Raw genomic sequence first — 21,504 nt, 5'->3', positions numbered from 1 at the left:
TGTAAATCAGTCTACACAACGGTAATCTTGAAATTTATATTTATTATATATTTCTGCAATTGGACATTTTAAAATCCAATTACAAATTCAACATTTTTGGCTCACCGTAGGGGAGTCTATACGATACCGCAGTGTCCGTCGTCCGTCGTCGTCCGTCGTCGTCGTCGTCGTCGTCGTCGTCGTCGTCGTCGTCGTCGTCGTCCGTCGTATCCTAGTTCAATGAAATGGCCAGGGCCATTGTGCTCACCTCATGTGGAGGAAAGATGGATAAAGAGCATGGTATTGTGTCATGTAGTGTTAGGTTTGATGTAGGTCCAAGCAATTACAATTTCCCCAAAATGGCCAATTTACAGTACATTCGACCTCTGTGACCTTGAAAAGTAGGTCAAATCAAAGAAGACCCGGGTGACACATTGAATGGTTGTTAGAATTAGATGTACCTATGATATAAAATTGGTGCCAATCGGGCAAGTCATTACTAGGAATAATGGCATTTTGAAGAATTTAGGATTTGGCCCCCTCCCTGGAGGCCAAACGGCAAATCAGATCGCACCAAACTTCGGTACCTGAGATCACCTGACCAAGGGGTACATGTGTACTTAATTTGTGATCAATAGTCATTGCAGTTAAGAAACGTGCCATCGTTACGGCCTGACGGCGAATTTACGCCATTTGACCTCTGTGACCTTGACAAGAAGGTCAAATTACAAACCTGTGTGACATATACTGTATGGTGGTAAGATGTACCCATGATATCAAATTGGTGGCAATCGGGCAAGAAGTTAAGGAATAATCACATTTTTAAGGTTTTTGGATTTTGCCCCCTGGTGGTCAAGTGGTGAATCATATTGGACCAAACTTCGGTCCCTGAGATCACCTGACTAAGGGGTAAATGTGTACCAAATTTGGTATCAATAGTCATTGCAGTTTAGAAACGTGCCATCGTTGCATCCTAACGGCCAATTTACACCATTTGACCTCTGTGACCTTGAAAAGGAGGTCAAATCAAAAACCCGGAGGATATATGATGCACCTTTGCTAGAAGTACCTACCATATTTTTTTCAAAATTTCCCGACTACTATTAAGGGAGATATTGCATATTTTCACTTTTAACGTTTGGCCCCCTGGTGGCCAAACCATGAAACGAATCGGACCGAAACTTGGTCTCCAAGGTGTCATTACATAAGGGTACATGTGTACCAAGTTTCAACTCAATAGCTCTAACAGTTACGAAACGTGCCCTGCTAACGGACGACGGACGACGACGACGACGACGACGGACGACGGACGCCACGGTATGGGATAAGCTCACCTCTGCTAAGAGGTGAGCTAAAAACAGTGGCACGTTTTTTAACCGCAAGGCCTATGAACTTAAAACTTTGTACACATGACCCCCTAGGTCAGATGACCCGTGACACTAAATTTCTGTCCGATCTGATTCTCTACTTGGCCACCAGGGGGCCAAATGTGGATATCTAAAAAGTGTGATATCTCGCTTATTAGTGACTTGTTTTCGATAAAACTTTTGTGGTAGGTACTCATAGCAAGGATACATCATATATCTTACGGGTTTTTAATTTGATCTACTTTTCAAGGTCGCAGAGGTCAAATGGCGTGAATTGGCTGTTTGAGTGTAACTATGGCACGTTTCTCAACCACCAAAGCTATGAGCTTGAAACTTGGTACATATAACCCCCTATATCAGATAACCTCTGGTGCTGAATTTCAGCCTGATCTGATTATTGACTTTGCCACCAGGGGGCCAAAACAGAAAAAGTAAGAAGTGCAATAGCCTGCTTATTAGCAAATTGTTTTTAATGAAATTTTTATGGCAGGGACCCCTAGCAAGGTTACCTCAGATGTGGCACGGTTTTCGGATTTGACCTACTTTTTAAGGTCGCAGAGGTCAAATGGCGTAAATTTGCCGTTTGAGTGTAACTATGGCACGTTTCTCAACCGCAACAGTTATGAACTTGAAACTTTGAACAAATGACCCCCTAGGTCAGTTGACCTTTTACACTGAATTTTGGTTCGGTCTGATTATCAACTTGGCCACCAGGGGGCCCAAACTCAAAACTCAAAAAGTGTGATTTCTCGCTTATTACTGATTTGTTTTTGATAAAAGTTTCATGGTAGGTACTCCCAGCAAGGATACATCACATATCTTACGGGTTTTTGATTTGACCCACCTTTCAAGTTCACAGAGGTCAAAGTTGAAAACTTTACCGTTCTTGGTACGTTTTGTCGTTGTTCAATGTAAAGAGTTTTAATTTTGTGTAATGATGCATCTAAGAAGCCACTATTTGTATGCCAAGTTTCAGCCAGATCGAAATTCAAATATGGCCGAAATTGCATGTTTTGTGGGTTTTTCCTCGTATTGTGGCAATCCAAAGGTCGTGAGTTCAAACCCCGGTCAAGGACAGCCAAAAATATTTTTATTTTTCATCTTTTCCTTTTTTCTTTTCTGAGTTCTATCTTACATTTTCTTCATTTTTTGATTTATTTGGTGCCATAGATTGAATTAGGCGGCCATCTTGGAAATCGTTTTTTGCCGATTGCTGTAGTGTAACGAGTGATGAAATTGTTATGGTCAGGTGGATGTGTCTACATCACATATCACCCTGGTTTGTTATTTGACCTACCTGTCAGGGTCACTGAGGTCAAAGTTAAAAATATATTCACCATTGTCATGGAGTGGCACATTTCTTCACTATCATTTTCACCTAGACTCTACAAGCTTGGAACCACAAGTCTCGGATTCACCACTTGGCCAGGGCCGGCTCTGAACTGGTCACAGATGCATGTATAAATTATGAGAGGCCTACATACTGTAGCACTTTCTGTAACTGTCTACTAAAAATACTTACGGTGAGCACAATGGCCCCTGGCCGTTTCATTATCAAACGGCGTAGGCCTTTAAACCTTTCGATAGAACTTAGATGTGCTATAACTTAATGGCACTGATTTCAATGCAATGCCTCTTGTATAAGTGAGTAGCCACCATAATGAAAAGTAGTACCGCGCATTTATCAGCAGGCCAAAAAAACACGCAAGGCGGCAGCCATCTCGGATTTGACGCAGTGACCCTATTTTTGATAGGGTTGTTACTAATGCCCATATGTACCAACACACCAAATTCGGCTCTAATTTATTGCCAACTTCTCCAGATATCGCGCTCACACATAAGCCGGCAGCCATCCTCTATTTTGAAGCGGTGACCTACTCTTCGACAGGGTTCTTACTTATTCCTATACATACCAACACACCAAGTTTGGCTTTCATACATTGCTGACTTCTCCCGATATCGCGCTCACACATGCACTCACAAGATTTCAACAAGCAAAGGTGGTAGCCATTGGATTTTAAGGTGGTGACCTGCTTTTCAATACGGTTCTTACTAATGTCTATATGCACCCACATACCAAATTTAGCTTTGATACGTCGCAGACTTCTTCAAATATTGCCCTCACAAATGCACTCAAGAGATTTCAACATGCAAGGCGGCAGCCATCTTGGATTTTGACGCAGTGACCTAATTTTCGATAGGGTTCTTCCTAATGTCTAAATGTACCCACCCACCAACTTCGGCTTTAATATGTTGCCGACTTCTCCAGATATCTTGCTCCGAGTGCACTTGCAAGATTTCAACACGCAAGGCGGCAGCCATCCTGGATTTTCACATGGTGACCTACTTTTCGATAGGGTTCAAATACATACGTACACACCAAATTTGGATTTGATATGTGGCCAACTTCTCCAGCTATCGCGCTCACAAGGGGCCAGACAGACTGACAAACTGATGGCTAGACGGACTGACAGACAGGGTATTTTACAAAGAAACTTCACATTTCGAACTCAGGTGATGCTACTTTTCCACTTGAAAAATGCCCATGCAATTTCTCATAGCAAGACAGTACAGAATACAAAAGAGTAGATAAACATATGTCTAACCAAACTAAAATACGGAATCCATTATTCTTATATCTTTATATTCAGAAAAAAAATAGTGGCGAGGAAAGATGCACTTCAAAGACAATCACTATATAGATTTGAAGCCGAGGTCATGAGGTTTATCAAATTTCTATTCTGTATCCTTTGATAAATGGCAAACCTGTTCCAACTTTTTTCTGATAGTCCAAGTATTGCTCCCCGAAAAAATTCAGTAATGTAATTTCCTCATGGTCGATTCTGTCTTTGAAGAATTTCCATGAGGCAATGGTGTAAGCAGCGAGGCAGAATGGATTACAAAGTATCAGCTGAAAATAAATAAACATTCACCATTATTTTGTAATGTGGATAAAAGAATTCATTAATGTCTTTTGCTGTATAAATCTGTACATTTGGTCCACCATTCTAAAATTCAGCCTAAACGCTCCAGAACAAGACCCAACAGATACAGCATAGGAGATTTCTACATGCTCAAATGACGTCATTCACAATAACATATTGTCCTGTTTGATGCAAACTTTTTGCAAAACTGACCTGCGTGCCAATACTCCAGTAAAACCAGCCAACATATGATGGATGCCGGAAATAGCTGTAGACACCACCAGTCACCAAGACATGTCCCTCTTCCTTCACGTGTTGAACGTAATGATTGAAGTTTGTGCCAGCAGTAAACATAGCTCCTTTCCTCAATGCTTCTCCGAGCACCACCATGATAAGGCCAGTAATACTAATGAATGAGTAATGCTTTAGACCTGAAAAATCCAAAATTATTGTCTCGTTTGATTTTATGTTCAAAATTTGATATTAGATTTTTATACGATGTAAAAACACAGTAAAACAGGAATTCTAAGAAAGCTGCTGACTGTCCACAGATATGTAAATGAAATGGTCCAAGGACCATGTGCTCACCTGCAGACAATGGTTATCTGCATAATGTTGGTTGGATCACAGATCACAGATAACACAAGACACTGACCTTTTTGTCAATGAGAAGAAGGTTAAATAAAACTAACGATATGTGATGTTCCTATCAGTATTAAGGTTATTAGAACATTTGCACCCTTGCTAGAGGTACTTTCTTTTATGGCGCAAAGCACTGCTGATTTGGCAAACTATCTGTTTTGTAATCTATTTTTAAATATCTTAATTATTCTCATTCTCATGCAAACGCACTTCGATTTATTGCTTTTATTATAATTTGGCTAAATAAAGCAGGGCGATACTCTCAGGAGACATGTACTAGTACTCTCAGATTAGTTTTATATAGGTTTTATAAGTATATTCATCGTTGCATTTGTGATTTAGAACTTTCTTTGAGCGCGGTTTCTGCGCGCATATTTCACTGTGTATTCTCGCTAAAACTCGGCATTTTGCCCCATCTCCCGTCGATGATTACGGCTCTGTCCCTTTGTGTATTTCTAAACTAAATACCAGGTTTGATTCGTCTGCCAATGTAGAATCAAACCTGTGTGTTCAGTTCATTATATTTCCCCGTTTTCATACTTTTATCAGCGATGTTCTGAACCACATTTGCGGCCGTTCTCCGTCGTGCGTGTTTGTTTACATTTTAGAGCTTGACGTCACGACATGTTGTAGTCGCGTCGTGATTGGATGACGGTCTGTTTACATTGTTGCCACGTGTGTGCCGTGTCTCGGCGCAGTTCAGAGTTGGATGCAGGGGATGCAGCATCGCATCAGCATCAGAGTAGAGCTATAGTGTATGTAATTATAATTAACGTTGAACAAAGTGCTTTTTAGAATAGTCGTCTTTCTGTTGGATTCTTTTAGAGAGTCGCCCAAGAGTTGAAGAACTGTCTGGATATGACAGTATGTTGTTATTTACTAGTTTTCTTGGTGAATCTCATGTTATTGTGTAGCAATTCAGGTTTTGGACTCAAGGCTGGGAACACAAATATTTGGTTTTCCCATCTGTGATTGTAACTATAACTGAATGTATTTGGATTTATGAAAGTTTATGTCAATTATAAGAAGTTAACAGAATCGACTGGATTCCAAGTTATTTCTACCGCTAGTCTTCCCCGAATTACCTCCTTAATTTTCCCCCAATAATACCTGAATAAAGATTTCTAAATTTTTGGATCAGTATTAAAGAAGTCATTTCATTTTTTCACTTATTGCATTTTTCAAAACAGTACGTTTTTCTGTATGGCATCCTGGTGACCAAAGAAGAAAAGATATGGGGCCCCGATCCACTCATCTAAGTAGTGGTCACCCAGGGGTACATACGTACCAAGTTAAGATCTGTAGCTAATGCAGTTACAATATGTGCCGCTATTGTCTAACGGCAGTGCTGTCGAGACACTTTGAACTCTGTGACCTTGAAATGTGGGTCAAATAAAAAACTTGCTAGAAGTACCTACCACAAAAATGACAAAATTTTTTGAACCAGTATTATTATTTTTATTGAAGGAGTTATTGGATTCTTTCACTTTTTACATTTGGCCCCCTGGTGGACAAACTATGAACCATATAAGTTTGCGAAACAGTCTCTGAATAGTGGTCTGGATAGTGCTGTTTGAGCACTTGGAGAATGGCTGCATCAACAAGAGGCCTAGGGTCTGGCGCTCAGCCGAGTGTTGAATCAGATTGAACCAAGCTTCGGCCGCTGAAATCACCTGACTACAGGGTACTGTACATGTGAATCAAATGTGAGACAAATGGTCATTGCAGTGAAGAAAAGTGCTATACTAAAGCCTTATGACCAATTTGCACCATTTGACCTCCGTGACTTTGATAAGCAGGTCAAATTAAAAATCGGTATGAGATGTATCCTTGGTTGGAGTACCTACCATGACTAGGGCCATCACTATCAGGTGATGGTATAGATTCGTCTCCAGGTAACTGACAGAAAGACGATGTTCAGATGTGATAAGGGAATGATGGACGAGGTTAGGATATTTTGGGATGGTTCCTTTGACTGTCACAACTCAGTAGATGCATGGTCAAAACCCAGTAGACAACCAGTAACAGCAGTCTGGACCTTTATATCAAACCTTTGAAGTGCAGGTTGAGACAAACCAGTCAAGCAGATATATGGTCACAACCTAGGGACAACCATAAACAGTCTGGAGCTTTACATCCATTCCTTTGAGGTGTAGGTTGTGACAAACTAGTCCAGTGAACATGGTCCAGCCTAGGCCAACCACTGAGTCCAAGGGGTATGATTGATAAATAATAAAAAACATGCTACATGTATAGTATACGGGTCAAACCAAAGTCGGTACGACGTGATGTATGGTTGCTTGGAGTAACTACCATTCAAATATCATCGAAAACAAGGCACTAATAAGCGAGATATTGCACTTTTTCCCTTTTTTAATTTTGGCCTCCAGGTGGCCAAGTCGAGAATCAGATCGGATCGAAATTCGGTGTCCGAGGTAACATGACGTAGGGAGTCATGTGTATCAAATTTCAAGTTCATAGCTTTTGCGGTTAAGAAAAGTGCCATAGTTACACTGAAACGACCAATTTACACCATTTGACCTATGTGACCTTGTAAATTTGGACAAATAAAAAACTCGTATGACATATGATGTAACCTTGCTAGGATAACTAGGAAAACGAGTCACTCATAAGAGAGATATCACACTTTTTAGGTTTCCACTTTTGGCCCCCTGGTGGCCAAGTCGAGAATCAGATCGGATCGAAATTCAGTGTCCGAGGTAACATGACATAAGGAGTCATGTGTACCAAATTTCAAGTTCATAGCTTTAGTGGTTAAGAAACGTGCCATAGTTACACTCAAACGGGCAATTTACACCATTCGACCTCCTGAGACCTTGAAAATTAGGTCAAATCAAAAACCCGTACGATATGTGATGTATCCTTGCTAGGAGTACCTACCATAAAAATTTGATCCAAAACAGGTCATTCATAAGAGAGATATCACACTTTTTAGGTTTCTACTTCATGCCCTCTGGTGGCCAAATTAAGAATCAGATCGAACTGAAATTCATTGTCAGATGTTGCCTGACCTAAGGGGTCCTCTGTACAAAGTTTCAAGTTCATAGCCCTAGCGGTTAAGAAACGAGTCACTGCTTTTGAAACAGGATACAGACAACGACGACAAGAGACGACGGACACATCGGTATTGTATAGACTTGAAGAGTCAAAAACTTGACTTTTTGTAAAACAACTGCCACAAAATGTTTGCTTAATTTAATCTATTTCAGTTAAGTATTACAGTGAAAAAGTTAGTGTTGAAAAGTGTTGCTCAGCTCCTCTCTCTCTCTCGGTCATCTGTGAGAATGTGGTCACCGAAAACGTTGAAATGCTGCTGTCGATCATCCCTGTAAAACATAATGAAATGGCCAGGGCCATTGTGCTCATCTCATGTGGAGGAAAGATGGATAAAGAGCATGGTATTGTGTCATGTAGTGTTAGGTTTGATGTAGGTCCAAGCAATTACAATTTCCCCAAAATGGCCAATTTACAATACATTCGACCTCTGTGACCTTGAAAAGTAGGTCAAATCAAAGAAGACCCGGGTGACACATTGAATGGTTGTTAGAATTAGATGTACCTATGATATAAAATTGGTGCCAATCGGGCAAGTCATTACTAGGAATAATGGCATTTTGAAGAATTTAGGATTTGGCCCCCTCCCTGGAGGCCAAACGGCAAATCAGATCGCACCAAACTTCGGTACCTGAGATCACCTGACCAAGGGGTACATGTGTACTTAATTTGTGATCAATAGTCATTGCAGTTAAGAAACGTGCCATAGTTACGGCCTGACGGCGAATTTACGCCATTTGACCTCTGTGACCTTGACAAGAAGGTCAAATTAAAAACCTGTGTGACATATACTGTATGGTGGTTAGATGTACCATGGAGGTATTATTAAGAAGGAGAGAGAACGGAGCCCGCTTCAAAGGATACAATCATCCTTCCGATGTTTGGACAACAATAGATATGTGTATTCGAAACCCCTCGCGTTAATGCCTTCCAATACCCCGGCCGGCCGAGCGCGTTATGTCTGAAAGTATCGGAAACTGCCGAGCTAGTTTCCGAGTCGCGATCGGCAACTTCCGTGACTAATCGGCCATAGAAAGTAGCTAGAGAGAGGGGTGTGGCCATACTGATTTTCCAGAAAACGGTGATCTTCAGAAACAAAATTCTAAATGTTCGCATCAGTTCGCATGCATTTGACAATATGTATACAATCATTCAAACCTTCATCTATTTATTGGTCAAAATCGTTCTTTCTAGAAAGTTTTAGAAACACTTAAAATCTTAATTTGAAAGTAAGTATAGTACAAACCTTAAATCTACTGTGCGTCTGGAATCTATCAACCGATTTTTGCGATATTGGTCTCTTTTTTTCGAGAATTCTGTCGCGAATTCGAAGAACTCGCGGTCATAACTAAATCAACAACAACAAAGCGCGAAACACGAGAATAAAACTTTCGACTACGGGTCGAATTTTATAGAGGGCGCTGCAGTTCGGTTCGCTGTCGGAAGGGATGATCGTACTCAAAGAGCGCTGCCGCGAGGAATGTGTATTGGAGAACAATGGGGCAAACAATGCAAGCCGGGGATTAGTAGGGGATTAATTCTGAGGTCTTAGGCCGTTCTCTCTCCTTCTTAATAATACCTCCATGGATGTACCCATGATACCAAATTGGTGGCAATCGGGCAAGAAGTTAAGGAATAATCACATTTTTAAGGTTTTTGGATTTTGCCCCCTGGTGTTCAAGTGGTGAATCATATTGGACCAAACTTCGGTCCCTAAGATCACCTGACTAAGGGGTAAATGTGTACCAAATTTGGTATCAATAGCCTTTGCAGTTTAGAAACGTGCCATCGTTACATCCTAACGGCCAATTTACACCATTTGACCTCTGTGACCTTGAAAAGGAGGTCAAATCAAAAACCCGGAGGATATATGATGCACCTTTGCTAGAAGTACCTACCATATTTTTTTCAAAATTTCCCGACTACTGTTAAGGGAGATATTGCATATTTTCACTTTTAACGTTTGGCCCCCTGGTGGCCAAACCATGAAACGAATCGGACCGAAACTTGCTCTCCAAGGTGTCATTACATAAGGGTACATGTGTACCAAGTTTCAACTCAATAGCTCTAACAGTTACGAAACGTGCCCTGCTAACGGACGACGACGACGACGGACGACGGACGCCACGGTATGGGATAAGCTCACCTCTGCTAAGAGGTGAGCTAATGAGAAAACATATTAATTTTTTTTGCCAAGTCATATAAGACCAACAGACAATGAGATAAGGTGCTAATAATCATGAAAGTTCATTGACATGATTGAGAATTATTTTCAGTGGAGTTACATCTTATGAGTGGAGTCTAAGTGATTTCAAATCATTCATAGACGTGTTTTGAATGTACAATTGTCACAATTGTGATGAAAGTTTCTGGCCTGAACTCTGCTATTCTGTTAGATTGTTGGATGGCAATCTGCCATTGCCAATTTCTCGGAACATTTGGAACATCATATGGGATGGATATCGCATAAATTCTGACAAACTGCTAATCATCATTATGTTGTTAAACTGTGCTTTATTTACCTGATGAAAATAAAATAATACACACTCACCTTCGACACACCCGGCAACTGAAAACTGGCATTTCGGCGAAAAATATACGATTTTAGCGGAAGGTTTCGCTTGTGATATTACCTAGGTATTCAGCTTGTGCCGATGCAGAGTGCAGTTGTACGCTTCTAAACCTGGAGCCGAGCCTGTGTCAATCTGTCCCCTCAAGTCAATACAAGAGATCCGTCTCTCCCGCTGCGCATGTGCGTCAAGGCGGAGATAAATCCAAAAATAGTATTGAAAACAAGTCACCAATAAGCGTGATACTGCACTTTTTACCTTTTGAGTTTTGGCCCCCTGGTGGCCAGGTCCATTTGGCATTGGAGGTTATCTGATGTAGGGGATCATGTGTACCCAGTGCCTGCCATCAGAAAAAATCCACAGGCACCATCAGTCACTCCAGCAACCTTTTCCACGGGCACTATTTTTTTCACTCCCTCCAGCTGTCCAATGGTTTCGTGGTCAATCGACCATCCTAACATTGTCTTCAGTTTCATCTTGACTGATTATCAGGCCATGACAACAGGACAATGAACGAAATCAAAATGAAATGCTGTCGTTGCCAGGCGCGTGTCAAAACATGTGCTTAGTACCGCGCACTGCAGCAACCGCCAACTATAGCAAAGTGTACAGCTTGGGGTGTACCCAGCGCTAAACGGCATAATTACCGCGTTGAGTGAGACTCTAGATTTCCACGAAACGGAACTCTGGATACCGAATGAATCACGATCGTGCTGGGAATCGGCGGGCGTTATTGCGCTGGTGTTTTTTATGACGGGCGGCACGCGCTCCTCAAGTGTCTGGCGGGCGTTATGGATAGCGCTCGTGCAGAGTAGTTTACGGGCGTTTGTGGGCGCGGGCGTGATCACGCCCGTTTCCTGGCATGGACTGGTGTACCAAGTTTCAAGTTCATAGCTTAAGTGATTAAGGAACGTGCCCTCGTTACTCTCAAGAGGCTAATTTACACCACTTGACCTGTGTGACATTGAAGAGGAGGTCAAATCAAAAAATAGCATCGCAAGGCGACCATTACCCCTCAGCCTAATAAGGTTGAAGGTGAGATAATGGTGAAGTTGGCTTAGTGGAGTAGCTAGTTTGCATATGGAAATTAAAATTGTGGAAACCTATTTTGAGGATGTGAGTGTGGCGGCCATATTGAATTTCGAATCGCGCTGATTTTCGAAAGGAACCTTCCCCTTACAATACTGCATTAGGCTACACCCACTAAAAATTGATTCCACCCTCCAAGCCGTTCTCCTCGAAATTGACGGAAACCGATTTCAAGCACGTTGCCCTGGTGACCATATTGAGAATCAGAACGAGCCGGTTTTCAAAAGGAACCTTCCTCTAGTCACCCCCAACATACATACCAAAAATGAATTTGATCGGACTAACAGTTCTCCTCGAAATTGACGGAAACCAATTTCAAACACGCCGCCCTGGTGGCCATATTAATAATCGGAACAAGCCCGTTTTCGAAAGGAACCTTCCTCTAGTCACCCCCAATGTACATACCACAAAGTGAATTGATTGTCAAAGCCGTTTTCCTAGAAATCGACGGACACCAAGTAGCAGACGCCCGCCCGCCCGCCCAAAGCCGTTCTCCTAGAAATCGACGGAAACCAAGTAGCAGACGCCCGCCCGCCAAGACGGATGGCGCACGTGACGACAATACCCCTCTAGCCCATTTGGGCTGAGGGGTAAAAACCCCACGTTTCATAATGTATCCTTTTAAGGAGTACCTACCATGAAAATATTATTGAAATCACTTATTATTGATAAGCGAGATATTGCACTTTTCACCTTTTCAGTTTTGGCCCCCTGGTGGCCAAGTCAAGAATCAGATCAAAATTTGGTGTTGGAGGTTATCTGATGTAGGGGATCATGTGTACTAAGTTTCAAGTTCATAGCTTAAGTGATTAAGAAACGTGCCATAGGTACTCTCAAAAGGCCAAATAAGCCACTTGACCTGTGTGACCTTGAAAAGTAGGTCAAATCAAAATGATATGTGATGTACCTTTGCTAGGAGAACCTACCATAAAATTTTATCGAAAGAGAGTCACTTATAACAAAGATATTCCACTTTTTACTTTTTAAGTTTTGGCCCCCTGGTGGCCAGGTCAAGAATCATATTAGACCGAAATTCATGGTCGGAGGTTATCTGACCTAAAGGTTGATGTGTTCTAAGTTTCAAGTTCATAACTTTAGCAGTTAAGAAGTGTGCCACTGTTACACTCAAATGGCCAATTTACATCATTAGACCTCTAGAAAAGAATTTGAAATAAAAAAATAAGGCATGTGATGTATCCTTGCTAAGAGTACAGTCCTTCCAGAAAGTAAATGTCCACAGGTTTTTCTTAATATCACAGAGATAGAATAAGATAATTGAATGCGGTTTTCATCAGAGGTATATCTAGTTGGTCATGTATCTGTTGAATTTGGACCCAACTAATCCTGTCTCTTCATTATGTAACAGGCAATTAAAAACATGTTCAAGTAGTAACTTGTTCATTTTATTTTATTTTCATTCTTTTTCACAGTGTATGGGTGAACTATGATGCAACAAAGGTTTTTTGCTTTCATTACTAGATAATTCCTACTAAATTCTTTCATTTTGAAGATTAGTTTTAGCTCGCTACAGGTGATGGTTTTTTTCAGAGAGCTGGTGACCTTTGAGAACACCCCTCATAGTCAGCAATGCAGTCAGTCATGGTTTGTATGGCCAACTCAGCTCATACTTGAAGGATTGGGGGTCTTTATCAAAGGTTATAGAAGAGATTAAAAGAATAACATAATGCAACGGCCAGGGGCCATTGTGCTCACCGTATAGATATTTGGTCCTTTGGAATTCATCCTGGTTAAGAAACATTGTACATGTATAGTATATAGGTCAAACCAAAGTCGGAAGAATATCATCAAAAACAAGTCACTAATAAATGAGATAATGCACTTTTTACCTATTTTAGTTTTGGCCTCCTGGTGGCCAAGTTGAGTACCAGATCAGATCGAAATTCGGTGTCTGAGGTAACATGACGCAGGGGGACATGTGTACCAAATTTCAACTTCATAGCTTAAGTGGTTAAGAAACGTGCCATAGTTACACTCAAACGACCCATTTACGCCAGTTGACCTCTGTGACCTTGAAAGCAAGTCAAATCAAAAACTCATTATGATATGTGATGTATCTATCCTTGCTAGGAGAACCTACCATAAAAATGTTATTGAAAATGAATCACTAATAAGCGAGATATCGCACTTTCTATGTTTTCACTTTTTGCCCCCTGGTGGCCAAGAGAATCAAACCGGACAGAAATTTAGGATCAGAGGTCCCCAGACATAGGGGGTCATACCCACACAGTTTCAAGCCGATAGCCCTAGCAGTCAAGAAACGTGCTACAGTTACGCTCAAACAGTCGATTTACGCCATTTGACCTCTGCGACCTTGAAAAATAGGACAAATCTAAACCCCTGATACTATGTCCTGTATCCTAATTGGAAGTACCTGTGATAAAAATTTGGAGATGATATAGTCATTAGTTCAGGACTTATGGCACTTTTTGTGTTTTCAATTTCGGCCCCCTAGTGGCCAAGTCAAGAATCAGATCAGACCAAATTTGTTGTCAGAGGTCATCTGACCTAGGGGGTCATGCATAAAAACTTCCAAGCGCATTGCCCAACCTGTTAAGAAACATGCCACAGTTACACTCAAACGGCAAATTTATGCCATTTGACCTCTGTGACCTTGAGAAGTAGGTCAAATCAAAATACGTATGATATGTGATATATCCTTGCTAGGTGTACCTATCATAAAAATTTCATCAAAAACAAATCACTAATAAGTGAGATATCACACTATTTATGTTGTCAGTTTCGCCCCCCCTGGTGGCCAAGTCAAGAATCAGACCAGACCGAAATTCAGTTTCAAAGGTCATCTGACCTAACGCGTCACACATACAAAGTTTTGAGTCCATAGCCCTATCGGTTAAGAAACTTGCCACTGTTTTTGAAATAGGATACGATGGACGACGATGATGACGGACGACAGACACTGCCCTGTTGTATAGACTCGCCGTACCGGTGAGCCAAAAACGGTGGACATTTACTTTCGGGAAAGACTGTACCTACAATAAAGTCACTAATATCAAACAAGCAAATATTGCACTTTTTATGTCTTTTAGTTTGGCCCCCTGGTGGCAAAGTCGATAATCAGATTGGAGCTGAATTCGATGTCAGAGGTTATATGATGCGAGGAGTCATGTGTACCACTTAGTTTCAAGTTCATAGCTTTAGTGGTTAAAAAACATGCCACTGTTTTTGAAACAGGATACAGACGATGGACGCTGCTGCGGTATTGTATGGACTCCCCTATGGTGAGCCTAAAAGAAAGGATGGAAAATTATTGCTCAAAGATACATACCAGGCAAAAGATACCATTCAATAAGATATTCCAGCCAACTAGCCACTGCAGCAATCTGATAGGCGGCACTGTGATTTAAAAGGTACGAGTCCAGAGATGTGTGTCTGGGATTCGTAACAGCTGTGCTGAAGTATTCCGACCAATGAAAAAAGCTCAATGTAACGAGGTACCAACCAAATTGACAGAATGGTTGCGGACTGCAACTGATTAGACTGCCAAGTCCGAAGAAGATGCCCAGCATTCCACCACGCCATGCAACCTGTAAGTGGAAACAGGGAAAATATATTGGTTACTCAAAAAAATCTTTTCCCGAAATCTAAAAGACACAAATTCAAATTCAAATTCAAATGAGTTTAATGTTGCCTTATAAAAGTTACATTTCATATCAGCAGAAGTTACAATAAACTGCCTGGTGCAAGGCGCAAATAAGACAGGTTAGAAGGTAGTGAAGCATGCTGAACATTTATTCAGACGATATAATGAGAAGAAGAAGCGTAGTGGTGCAAGACCTGGTTTAGTATATGAAAATACTGTACAAAATAAATTTGACTCTATATTAGTAAGGGTCAACAATGAAGTGTTTTATGGAAGGTTTTCTAGAGAGAATTAGGAAACAATTCTAGAAATACGTCCTTCATATGACCTGAGAAATATAAATATATCCTTGTCAGAAAATTTCCCAATTGACGGATAGTTTGTCTTTAACCCTTTCAGAATGCATCTCGCAAAATTGCGAGCACCGCAATACCTCTGTTCTGGACTACGTTCTATGAAGGTTTTCTAGAGAGAATTAGGAAACAATTCAAGAAATATGACCTTCATATGACCTGAGAAATATAAATATATCCCTGTCAAAAAATTTGCCAATTGACGGATAGTTTGTCTTTAACCCTTTCAGGATGAGTCTCGCAAAATTGCGAGCACTGCAATACCTCTGTTCTGGACGAATCTTGCAGAAATGCGAGATCGACGATCTTTTCACTACATCAGTTTTCCAGTCATTTCTAATGCCAATCCGCAATTTGCTCAGAGGGGATTCCCGACATCCTGTGGAATACCTTTTCTATTGATGCCACATTCATAGCGATTCTTGCAAAGCTGATATTTTGCATTCAAAACCTTTTGATTTCTGATGAAAAAACTTGAAAATATTCAGTCCAGAGCGGAGGTTTAGGAAACAAGCATAGCGTTGAATGTCCCCCGTCGCTGTTGGGTGTTTTTTGAAAAATGTGTAGTTTGAATCCGTGTGGTGTTGTTGGCTGTCATTGACTGAAGTATATGGTTCAGTTGGGTGTCCCAGTTACGTGACTCACCAAATTTCAAGCCAAAATATTTTGTCGTTCAGAAGTTACAGAGCGGAAGGGAATTTTCATGATTTTCAGGAAGTGCCCCTATGGGGCAGAAAAATGTATGAAACTAAAAACTCGAGATATATATCGTGTACCTTTGTTAGCCTAGTCTACCATAAAGATTTGGTAAAGATCGGAGAAATATTAAGCGAGTTCTAACACTTTATGTGTTTCTGGTTGTGGACCCCTGGTGGCCAAATCAAGAATGCAACTCGGCCGATTTTTTGACGCGACACTCCTTTGGCCCACCCTCTATCAGCACACGAAATTTCAATCTAAAATATTTTGTCGTTCAGAAGAAATAGAGAGGAAGGGAATTTTCATGATTTTCAGGAAGCGCCCCTTTTGGGCAGAAAAATGGATGCAACTAAAAACCCGGGTGATATATCGTGTACCTTTGTTAGCTTAGTCTACCATAAAAATTTTGTGAAGATCAGACGAATATTAAGCGAGTTCTAACACTTTATGTGTTTTTGGTTTTTGGCCCCCCTGGAAGCCAAATCAAAAATCAAACTCAGCCGATTTTTCAATGTGACACACCTTTGTCCTGCCCTCTATCAGCACACCAAATTTCAACCCAAAATATTTTGTCGTTCAGAAGTTACAGAGCGGGAGGGAATTTTCATGATTTTCAGGAAGCTCCCCTATAGGGCAGAAAAATGAATGAAACTAAAAACCCGGGTGATATATCGTGTATCTATGTAAGCTTAGTCTACCATAAAAATATGGTAAAGATCGGACGAATATTAAGCGAGTTCTAACACTTTATGCGTTTATGGTTTTGGCCCCCTGGCGGCCAAATGGAGAATCAAACACGGCCGATTTTTTGACGCGACACACCTTTGGCCCACCCTCTATCAGCACACCAAATTTCGTTCAGAAGTTAAAGAGCGGACAGGAAACGTGCGTCCGGCGAGCGCCGAGCGGTGCAACATTTTGCCCCCTACTGGCCAGGCCGGGAATCTGACCAGGATGATTTTTAGTGGGACACATCTTCAGATGTCCTTCACTCCTTCCACTAAATATCGATTAAATTGTTCGAGTCGTTTAGAAGCTGTAGGGTTGAAACGAGCACAAAGTTGGTGCCATGTACTTATACCATGTCCCCCTACACAAGCTCCTGGGGACAAAAAATATTCAGTCCTGAAAGGGTTAAAGGATGCAACATATTGTTTCTTGCAAAACTATGTTTAAGACAATTCAGGAGAAAGTGAAATTGCTCGTTAACGACTGTTATATTAAGAGAATGACAGAAGTCGCAGAACCGTTCATCTTTTGGAATAACAGGCCTTTCATATCTGCCAACCTCTATTTTAAGTCGGTGACAGCTTAACCTAAGACGAGTGTAGGTAACTCTCCGACTCCTGCTTTTAATGTCATTCAAATAATTTTCATACTCTAATTTATCCTTAAAAGTAACAAGACTTGTAAACTTGCCTCCATCCTTGATCCTGTATTTACATATGAATTTTTCAAACCAATGCTCTGAAATTTTTGCCGGAGCAATGCATGCATGTCATTTTTACCGATAGTTAAAAAATTGACTCCTAGATAATTAGACAACTTCTTAACATATGAAAACATTGAGAAGACACCAGCTTTATCAATAGATCAGTAGTCTCATTTAAACATGATTTTATAAGGCTTTTGTTCATCCCGGCTTCATCACTGGATATATGTTCATAACATTGTAATATACTAGCATAATACCCGTGGCGCGGGTTGTTTTAGGGTGATGGCTTACTGTGGGGTCGGGGCAATTCGGGTGAAATGAAATTATATGTCTGGGGGTTGTGATGTTGTCTTGATTTTGATATGCGTAAAATAGGTCGCTGCGCTGACCCAAGTGTTTAAAAATCGAACATGATGATTTGGGGGATGATATTCCTCCAAATTACTTACACTAAACGCGTTTTTGGCCAAAACGACCGGAAAAATCAAACTCCACCACTCTTCAAAGTGGTCTCGACTTATTTTGACGAACTATTTCGCGAATGGTGAAGAGTTGGCGTGTTACAAACTTAGTACAACAAATGTCGCGAGCATAGTGGGTGGCAGCACCAGACGGAGGAAGTAGTTCGCCAAGGGTTTTTTCGCCACCCTCCGCACGGACTCCACTCGTTCCGGAACACTCACTTAACTTTTAATCTGCAGTGGTTAGCCTGTTTTTGAAAGGTGAAAGAGTACGATCAAAATAAAGGGGGAAAATTGCGGAAATGGATGAATGCTTTAAACATATAGTGGCCCCATTACTTTCCGGCTTATTTTTGTATAATCCCACACTTTTGATTTAACAGATGGCCCCATATGCAAATCAGACCTGCTGAAAAGGCCCCTTATATTCATGAGTATGCTCATATATAGAAAGAACAAAAAATTCTATTTCTCCAAGATCGCTGCAAATTTTACCAATTTAACCCAGTGAGGTGCATCTCCATATCAACCAAGACTTTCAGGAAAAGTTTTGAGGTCATCCGATCTGAACTCACGGAGGAGATGTGTGACAAACTATTTCAGCTCTACGTCCATTATAGTAGTGATTACATGCAGTGTCAATAAACAATGGGAAACAGCCTAATTCCCCTCGGACAGCCATATTACAGGATCTTTTTGGAATACCAAGTATATATTTACAAAATGATAAGTGTATTTTTTCAGCTAGTTGTTTATCAATTAACTTATCAAAAACTGTACCAAGCACATCATCAGACTCGTATTTAAAAAAATTATCCGCACCCCAGATCTACGATCCATATAAACAGATAGGTTTAAAGGTTAAATGCCAAAGTTAGGCCTAATCTTAATCAAAGTACATCAGGATAACCTTTTGTTACCTTTAGATGTCAAATGTAGTAAATTTATTTGCATAAATATCGCATGGAATAAAGAAATTCAAATAAACCGCCCTGTCTCAGCGTGAATTTGCTTCGGCAAAGTTCGTATTTCGTTCGGAAACTCTCGCGGTTTTGGGGAATTCCAAATGAGGAGTGACGTCACTAGTGCTGTCATTGTTAGACTGATCCCACTGCCTGCATACACAAACGCCATGCTGTAGATGCCTGCGCAAGACAGGAGACCAGTTTTGTTTTCATTCATCTGACAGCTGATTCTACTTTCTGGTTGCGTTCACGCCGTTCCTACCATGTAAAACCAATTATTTTACATGTTCTAAAGCAAAAATGGTTTACTGCGTCGCACCAAACTGCAGCAGTGATTCAAGGAAGGTGTTGAAAGTAGATGGGGTCGGTTATTACAATTTTCCTCGCGACAAGAAGGCCCGAAAAGTATGGGTAAGACGCATGCATCGTCCGTCTTCTTGGGTCCCGTCTCTCGGTGCGAGGGTATGTTCGAAGCACTTCGTTGCCGGAGATTACCTGCTGGACCCAGCCATATGCCGTGCATGAGGATTTGACCCTAAAAAACGCCTGTTGAAGCCAGGTGCCTTCCCTACACTCTTCAGTCATGGTGAAGGTGATGCCATGGATGGTACGCCTACGACCAGTGCGCCGCGGTCAGCTGTGCAGAAGAGGGCACATCAGCATGTGATTATTATTTATTATGAAATCAGTATAGTAGGTATGAAATTATACCCCATGGCCATAGGCCTAGGCTAGGAATACCTCCATCTCGAGTGCATGACCATGGGGTAGGCATGGTGAAGTGTAGGATGTGGTGTTGCTGGGGCCTGAGGACCTTTTAAGACTACAACTTGATAATTTTCATAATTGATACTGCACGACTGCACCTACTAGGCTACCTTCAGCCTTAGGAGCAAGTCAAATACAAAAGTCCTACTCCTATTAGTCAATTATGATAGGCCTTCTATTTAAAATATTTGTTTCTCATTTAGTAGGCTGTAGCAGAGGCGGTAGCGGGATACAACGTGTTGTATGGAGAGGAGGCGGAGGAGGCAGCTGAGCAGGATGATGGTTTTTTTATGGCTGATAAAGGGCGATTTGAGGAGGTTGGCAATCACCTGATAGAGGATGCAGTACTGCCACAGAGTTTAGACGATTTGGAGGTTTTGCCACAAGTATGTTCAATCATAACCCAGCCCCATGTGTCATAAGCTTACTATTAACTGACTTCAGGGTGTGGCTCTACAAAAACTGGTTATATTGGGTGATCATATTTACATAGATAAATGTCCCGAACAGTGTAGACTAATAAATCAGAGGATGGATTAATCCCACAATCTTGTGATAAAAATTAGCTGCATTAATAGTGTAGTGAAAGTTAATGTAAACAACATCCCCGGAACAATAGCCTCAATTCTATTTCTTATCTTTGCAGGAACACCCTGAAACCTTTGCCATTGGGACACAAGTTGGCTCCTCAGTCTCCATGCGGTTTGCCAAGGCTGTCCAGGTCAATATTGTCACTGGGTCTCGGAACAAAGGTTCACAGACAACCTCCTGCACCGGGGATATTGGCTGTCAGGCAGAACCAGAAGTCCGAGAAATTGCCATTCAGACAGATCTGTTTGACATTGATGTGCCAGTTTTCCAAGGTAACCCCAAACCTGAAAATTATGTTGATACTAGTAGCAACCCGACAAGGTGTCAGACAGTTTGGGTTTTACTATCAAACACAATTTGTGCCTGGCAATACGACAGATAAGTCACAGTTTGGTGCCAGACAATGTCTTTGACCACCCCAATATTTTCAGGCTTGAAACCAAGTGATGAAGACATGGAGGATGAAGAGGTGCACTTTCCAAGTCAGGAAACGATGAAGACTGATGACAGTGACGATGAAGACTGGGAGCCATGTGAAGATGATTATTGTCAAGAATTTGATGACTCGCTCCTTGATGATGAAAATGTGTAAGTGTTTGTTGTAGCTTTCTTGAGAAATTGATTCTTTAAAACAATTGAATTGTATTAGAGTGAATGAATAGAATGATAGTCATAAAAGTACCGGTATGGCAGTTTCTGGGACCTGTTATTAGTGTTAACACTAATAAAACTTTACTTTTTTCATGAAGGACTCACTAATGATGCTCTACAGTGAGTTTATAAACTGATAAAAAAACAATCATTGTCAAATCTTTAACCATAATTATTTACTATTTCAGATCCGGCAAACATTATGATTTCGACAATGAGTATGAACAGCCCTCCCCTCAATATGAGAGAAAATTCATTGTCTTTGAATCAAGCTTGAGGCTTCTGTTCATGTTTGTCAAGTTTGCAGGGCACC

General features: G+C 41.1%; 1 protein-coding gene across 1 annotated transcript in view; it reads right to left on the bottom strand.

Annotated features, from left to right (window-relative positions):
* Positions 1–742: 742 nt before the first annotated feature.
* LOC135496801 (protein-S-isoprenylcysteine O-methyltransferase-like) overlaps positions 743–21,504 on the bottom strand; it is a 55,422-nt gene continuing 34,660 nt past the window's right edge. Inside the window, exons 2-4 of the mRNA XM_064786318.1 lie at positions 14,954–15,212; positions 4,484–4,701; positions 743–4,257 (exon numbers count right to left, since the gene is read on the bottom strand). Coding sequence (XP_064642388.1) covers positions 4,075–4,257; positions 4,484–4,701; positions 14,954–15,212 — 660 coding nt within the window. The 3' untranslated portion in view covers positions 743–4,074. The remainder of the gene's footprint in view (positions 4,258–4,483; positions 4,702–14,953; positions 15,213–21,504) is intronic.

Source organism: Lineus longissimus, chromosome 12 (assembly GCF_910592395.1).
Source record: "Lineus longissimus chromosome 12, tnLinLong1.2, whole genome shotgun sequence".
Lineage (NCBI taxonomy): Eukaryota > Metazoa > Nemertea > Pilidiophora > Heteronemertea > Lineidae > Lineus > Lineus longissimus.
Note: the sequence above shows the minus strand (reverse complement) of the source record. Positions and strands in the feature narration are given on the sequence as shown.